Consider the following 7,534-nt stretch of genomic DNA (forward strand, 5'->3'; position numbering starts at 1 on the left):
TCGAAACACCAACACAATACCAAGGTAAATGTTTACAACCACATTTGTCCACATTTTGTTTTTCTCGCCATATAATTTTTCCCTGCAAAGAAAATCATATGGGGGGAAATTAAATAAATAAATATGAATGACGAAAAAAAAAAAAAAAGGTTGACGACTGTCCCTTCACCCCTTCACCCTTCACCCATGACCCCTAACCATCTCAGTTCTGCCCCACTCCCCCCCCCCCTCCTCCCCCCCTATCAAATCAAATCTCTGTGATACAGTCTGCTCTCACTGGAGCTACCAGACAGTGGCCTCGTTCATTTCCGAAGGGCCGTGAGACAGGTGGTTGCTGTATCCGCCGCCATTGAGGGACAGTGAGGTAAAGGGTGGGCTGGGGCCGAACACCTCGGAGGAGATGCTTTGCATGGGCCCAGGGATCCCTGGCTCCGGGCTGGGTGACTCCCCCGGATGGTGGGACATGATGTCGGAGTACCGCTGCACCTCGCTGGAGGGATGGTGCCCCGGCAAGGGATGGTCCATGCCCCCCAGGGGGGTGCCCGTGGGGCCAGAGGAGGGCACAAAGGGGAGGTCTATGGGGGTCTGCGCCTGGGACGGGGGCCCCTGAGGAAAGAAGTCGTAGTTTGTTCCCGGGCCGTAGTACTCGCTTTGATAATCTGCGGATTGACAAAAAAAGAAAATCAGGGGTTAGGGTTGTGAAGAACAATGGCTGTGCGCGGGAAAAAAATAAAATAATTCAGAGATATATCCAGAATTCATTGAATATATATATATATACAGAACATCGGCTGTCTGTGAATGAATGGGAGAGACCCTTGCCGTGGTACATTAGTCACAGAGCACGTTACACTTAAATCAAAACTGCAATTGGGTGGGGAGAACAACGCTGGCGCAAAATTAATTAAAACGGGCGCCGTTTCATCAGTGGTTGGTACCTATTGAGACCTATTTTTCTATTCCAGCGGAATATTATCACACCCCCACTGTCATACGCTCGTATCCACACCACAAAGGACAAAAACCCGAGCACTGTTGAAATCCTTCACAGAGGCTGCGAATAGAGGAGAGTGTTTGCACCCACAATCCACTGCAAGGTTTTATGCCATCTCTCAGAAATATGACACTTGTGACACTTCTCATCTGATTGCTTTTTTTTTTTTTTTTTCACATCTGTGTTTGTATATTCATCATTGCACTGAATCCTTTTCTCAAACTGCAGTCTACAAACCATACAAATGTGTTCCATACGTACACATAAAGTCCTATCTCAATACAGTCAATACAGTTGTAGGCATTATCCAAACATTTGGCTTCAATGAAATGCCCTAGGCCCATATGTGAACTTCATCATCAGGGAAGGAGTTTGTAAAAACGGTCCCTAGTAAGCTAATGTTGTTGCTTGGAGCCCTCTCTTACCCATTGACCTTTTAATGAGATTAATGAGTTACATATTAACAAACCCGTTCCGGACAGAGATCATACACCGCAAGAGTTCGGTAATGAGGTGTTTCCTTAATACAGTTCAAAAGTTGACGTATATAGTGGCATAGAGTACAGTGAACGATAAGATCTAGGTAGGTCTACACTTGATTCAATGAAACATTTGGGCCTATTGCATTCGTGTATTTGCGCGTTGATGGGCATCTATTAGGCCTACTTAGGGTAGATTCATGATGACATTATTAAATCATTTAACTTTTCTTCGACCAGTATTATTGATACATTAGGTATAAACCTTTTAATTGCGGAAACATTATGGAAACGTTATTTTGACTTTATTTGACCTACTGGTGTTTTGGCACATGCGTAATAGACTACTTTATATTACGTTCAATTACTATTTAACACACATCAACGAGTTAATGTCAATGTGTAAACATTCAAAATCAGTCCGGTTGTTGCATTTCAATAAGGTCTGTGAGCTCATCAGATAAGGCATGATATTCATCAAAGGCGTCCGGGGGCAGCGGGACAAATGGAAACAGCGCTTGGCGGACACATGTAAAATTATTCGACATTTCAGACAAATACGTGAAACTGATAAACCCGCTGAGACACGGATAAGCATATCATCATCATCACTCTTACCTCCGTAGTAAGAGAAAGGGCCGTTTGGAATTAACTCCCCAGGTTCGAGCCTGTCCACGAGCGTTCTCATTCTCCGCGGGCTCCGGAAAAACGCGTGCCGTCTCGCGCCCAGGGCGCTCAATTGTTTCATGCGCCGCTCTTTGGATCGCCGATTCTGGAACCATACCTATTGCAAACAAGTCAAAACAACGTAACGTTAATACAAATGTCATGCACTGATGAAAGATTAGAACAAAAGTGAATATTTTACATTTCGAAGACAGCCACAGAGCAAATGTTGGTGTTCAAAAGGTTACAGGCCTATCCACATAAACTCAATAACTCAATAATAAATCGTAAGTATTAAATGTGCAATGTTGCAGAATTAGTTAAACAGAACTCGAATCGCAGAAAAAACTAACAATCGGGTATAAAATCGAAAATAATTATGCAGACAAATTTCAAGAAGAAGAAAAAAAAGACCAAATATCAATCATTATCAATTGCTACTTGCAACATTATCTTATCATCCATGCTGATATTTGAACAACGATTATTATTGCTTTATTTTAGAGATTATTGTTATTTCTTTATCCTATCAAAGCAACACCTATATGGATTTTGGGTGTCTTGTTTGCGCCGCGGTGCGCGCGGTGGCCTCGCGGTCAAGACCGTTGCTTGGTGACGTGATGGAGTGAATTCGTATTGCAGTGACAAGATTACTCCTAATTATCGTCACTGCGAGACCGGGATCTAACCTCACTTTAATGATCTTTTAACCCTCCATTTACCCCGACCGAGGGGGCAGCAGCGGTGACTTAAAATCTCCAATTAATACTTAATAGGAGGGTTGTTACCGATGTATTAACCGGCTCTGTGAGGTTATTATTTCGTAATCTATATATCCACCCTTGAATTCCTTCTGCTAATTACGCTCTTCCCTGACGCTATTAAATATCCAACCTCGCCACTTTATTAATCTCGTAACCCGTTTTTCACTTGATCTGCCGTTTTTTTCTTGTCGTTAATACATTACCACGTCCCCGCTGCTCTGCTCCTCCACCGTGAGAGTCAGGGTGGTGTAGATACTTTTATTTGGGGATCAGAATATGAACGCTCTTCATTAAAAATGGCATTTTACAGAAAGCCATCTGTAACTTGTAAACCCAAGTCAACATAATGATGTGGATGATAATAATAATTAAACAAATATAAATAATATCAATAATAATATAACAACTATCATACTGCTACTACTATTAGGCTAATAATAATAATAATAATAATAATAATGATAATAATAATAATAATAATAATAATAATGATAATAATAATTGGCGTAATAATAATAATAATAATAATAATAATAATAATAATAGCATGTTTATTTCAAATGATACGGCTTAAGGGGAAAGGAGGCATTCTAAAGTCTCCTGAAACAGATTTCTACGTTTACACTTGACTGAAAATGGTCACAGCATGGCTAAATGTGGTCGCAAAACGTGATGGCACGGCCTTGCCAAGACTCCCATCGCTCTCACCGGTCTCACGCCAGTTGGCGGGTTCACCTGTCACGCAAGCCAAGTATCAAAAATACCCATATAAATTACCCTTTCCAAATAAACCTCAACGGCAGCCAACCCTTCTCTCATTGAATTCTATGTGACAAGGCAATTTCGAGGAAAAACCCATACCTAAAAAGGACAGGGAAACGCGAGCGGACTGGCGCGGCTGTGAGTCGGGTGAGGCCTCTCTTGTGTGTAGCGAACTGTTGACTTGGTGCCCACCACAGAGAAGCAGGTGCCAACGAACCCACCCCCCCACCCCCCGCCCTCCTCCCCCTTTTTAGCTCACGCGCTCGGGGAGATAGTTTCCATAAAATATAAGCTGCTATATCACACGTGTTAATAAGTGCGTAACCCTGGAAATGCACAAGGTGAGGTTCTCCCCGTCTCCCCGAAAAAAAAAAACATCAGTTCAAATGATTTGTTCACTATTCCCATCCATTCATAAATGAGCGCATAGCAGAATGGATAACATGCAGACTATATGATTTTATTTTGCCATTACCTGAATGACTCTCATGTTCAGCCCGGTCTCTTGCGCCAGCTGCTCCCTGATGTGTCTCGTGGGTTTCGGGGTGGCTGCAAACGCCGCTTTCAAGGTCTCGAGCTGCTTTGCTTTGATAGTGGTTCGCGGTCCGCGACGTTTACCGCCGAGATTGCCCTCGTCGTTCTCATTGTTACCCGTTTCTTTGTCCGACAGATTCGCTATTTCCGAGTCCTTTGAATCGTCCTGTAACTGGTCTTGAGAATCCGGTGATAAACTTGGATCGCTACATGCTGTAACTGTAAAACAAAAGAAAAGGACATAGCACAGTTTATTAAATGACATTCCGTGTGTCATATGTATTATTGTTAGAATTAATGTGGCTAATTGCTACTGTATTGTATTCCTATTATCAGACCATAACAGACATGACACATAGGCCTAGCATTTTGATGTATATAAGAAATTGTCAGATACAGGAATCAAAAGCAACGCATTCTGGTCTATAATAGTATGCAAATGGTTGTTGCTATTAATTCTACTATTTGTTATAGGGTTAGCCTACATGTTCTCATTTCACCATAGACCTACACTAGATGCCGTATTAGGCCACTTACAGTAGGCTGTGTTCTCCCCATCCATCTAAGTGACACATGGTCATTCAATACCAACCCGTGGGTGGAAATCATCGTATTCATCACCATTGAGCTAATGCAAGCAAAATCATAAAGCCAGATAATTGGCCTTATAGGCCTACCTGAGAGAAGGTTTGTGTCTTTTCCGTTGTTGTTGCTTAGGTAATCTTCTTTGCAGACAAATTTGTTTTCGTCTATGATGTAGAGCTCCTCTCCGGTTGAGAGCTGTTTGTTACACATCATGCAGGTGAAGCAGTTGAGGTGAAACACTTTGCTCCTGGCCCTCCGGACCAGGTCGTTAGGCGATATGCCCTGTGAACAGCCTGCACACTTGGTACCGAACCTCCTAAGAACACACAGACAACACGGTTATTTAAATGTGTCAAGAAACACAAAGATGTCAGGTAATATATTTGTTTGTGCTGTGAAAAAAAAGCCGTTTAAATATCAGCGTTGGTCATATTTTGGTTTTGAAAATGAAGTGGTTATAGGTTTATGATCCTAATGAAATCTATTGGATGACCGATGGAAACTGAATACACATTTCTAGGCCCTATTCTATCGTAGTCGACAATGCTGTTTGTATTGTCCATGACGAATCGACTTTGCTGTAGTATGCATTGTTCATTAAAAAAAATCCAGATGAATGAAAATACGATTATATAATTGCTATATGCACAGTTTCAGGTCACTTTAGGTGGAGGACCTGAAAATAAATCTTATGATATCGTCCATGCTAAAACATGGTACGATATATAACAGCATTTCAGCATACACTAAGTTTAGACCATTACTTCAATGTGTTATTTTCCGCGTTTTTGTTGATTCAAATAAAATGATGTGTATTGCGATGGTGTACACTAATGGTTGTTTACCGCACGTCTGTGATTGTATTGTCTGCCGTTTTGATCTTTTAAACTGGTTTATTATTTAAATCCATTTATCACGTCCTCTTCACTGGAGCGGTGCAAACACCCGTGTCAGATAGCCCCGCCACTGGGCCGAACTACACTTCCTCCATAGAACCCCGGCACAAGTATTGATTCTAGCAGCTTCTCTGGGTGACTACAGTCTATCTTGTAAACAAAGTGTGATTTCCTTCAAACCCTATAAAGCCGAGGACGAGTACACATAGGTTGCTGTTGCTGTCCTTCGTTTAGCTTAACAATTCAAATTAACAGGCCGTTAATTACTGGCTCTCCTAATCAAAGCTTCTCAAATAGGCCTATGACCTCAAATCCCCTCCACACCTTTGTAATGCACAGAGAGCCGTTTATTAGAAATGCTAGAGGAATACACAATTGAGTGCAGTGTTATTGTTATTTTTTTAAATACCATTTTATAAATGTGCAGGCCCCTACAATTGGTATTAAGGGGAGTTAATGGTGTCGCTCTCCCATAATATCAAAATGTAAACATTTTGCCTCAGGCCTTTTATTAAGCGATAATGATACATTATTCTGAGAGCCAATGGTTGCAACTGATGTTTAGCCTTTAAAGCACAATTTGAAGGGTTGAATGGTAACGTGTCCTTATAGCTTGAGCTGTGCATCAGTGAGAACATGTGTTGGCTTTACTTCCGAGGTTAGAAGTTAAGCGATTGTAGAAACACTAAAGCATATGTTCTCTATAAGTCTACACCTAAAAGGCGCACATATTCAATATTTTTAACATAGGAATTTTTTTTCTATTTATTTATTTTAATCTATCTTACTTTTTCTATCCTAAGATACTTCTAATGTAAGTAGGCCTAATTACAGCCATGGGTGTAATATAGAAACATGAAATGTCAATGCAATCATCTGAAACAATCCTTACAGTTCGTCTGAAATCAAGCTCCCCTCCCACCTTACCGAAAGAAGTCGTTTTTGCAATATAGTTTCCCCTCTCGAGAAAAGCATTTCTCCGTCAAGGCGCATTTACACTCGCAGCACTGAACGCACTTGACGTGCCACGCTCGGTCCAGGACATTGAGGAGAAACCGGTCCAATATAGGCCTCTCGCACCCGGCGCAGTGGACCATCGTCTTTGGATATGCACCCACAATGAGACCGTGGTGTTCCTAGCCTGGGGCGCTGGTCGTCTCTCTGTTTGTGACTTCAGGGAGAAAATAAGTCAACAACAACACAGACGGAGCATTGAGGAGGAGTGTTGTCTTTTCAGTATTTGGTTCCTTATTCGCTTGGAGGTCCCGGGTCAGTGTGTTCAAAGACACCAGTCGATCAGATGTCGCTTCCTCTCTTCTCTCTCTTCGTGAGCGGTCCAGACACAGGACGGCGACCTTAGCCAAGGCGAGTCCTCTCAGGTGTGAGGTAGTACCAAAGCCGTTGATGACTCGAAAACAAATCAGTCCTTTGGATCTTCTCCCATACCCAAAACACACATCTGGTAGAACAACGCCAATCAAACGGCAAACAGATATCAAACCACCGTCTGAAGACCGGCTAAACTGCAAGCACCAGAACAACCTATCAGCACATCTCCGTGGTCGTCAACATGAAGCATCGGTCGAAGAAGCGACGTGTGCCAGTCAGCGCTCGAGGACGCATCTATTAAAATGTGTTTGGGGCGATACTGTCACACAGCAAGACACGCTTGCCTATAAATAATTCAATGTACTTTGACATGACCGCTTATCCACTGTGTCGTGCAGACCCCGTCGAGAAACAAAATAATTTGAAAACCCAAATATCTCAACAGAAAAAAGTGGGTTTCCTCCGGCTCTGTTGACTATCTAATCCACAGTTGTTGTTTTTTTTTGTTTTGTTTTTTTGGTAAGC

The 7,534-nt window shown here is 42.1% G+C and overlaps 1 protein-coding gene across 1 annotated transcript; it reads right to left on the reverse strand.

The window, feature by feature from the left end:
• Window positions 1–282: 282 nt before the first annotated feature.
• LOC310824463 (LIM/homeobox protein Lhx1) lies at window positions 283–6,792 on the reverse strand (the record flags this gene model as incomplete). Its single annotated transcript, XM_083697710.1, has 5 exons — window positions 6,608–6,792; window positions 4,877–5,100; window positions 4,141–4,418; window positions 2,092–2,257; window positions 283–659 (listed from the first exon to the last, which is right to left on the reverse strand). The coding sequence occupies exons 1-5, from the start codon at window positions 6,775–6,777 to the stop codon at window positions 283–285; spliced, it is 1,215 nt and encodes a 404-aa protein (XP_083553836.1). The 5' UTR covers window positions 6,778–6,792.
• Window positions 6,793–7,534: the final 742 nt, after the last annotated feature.

This window comes from Argentina silus, assembly GCF_951799395.1.
Source record: "Argentina silus genome assembly, contig: scaffold_213, whole genome shotgun sequence".
NCBI lineage: Eukaryota > Metazoa > Chordata > Actinopteri > Argentiniformes > Argentinidae > Argentina > Argentina silus.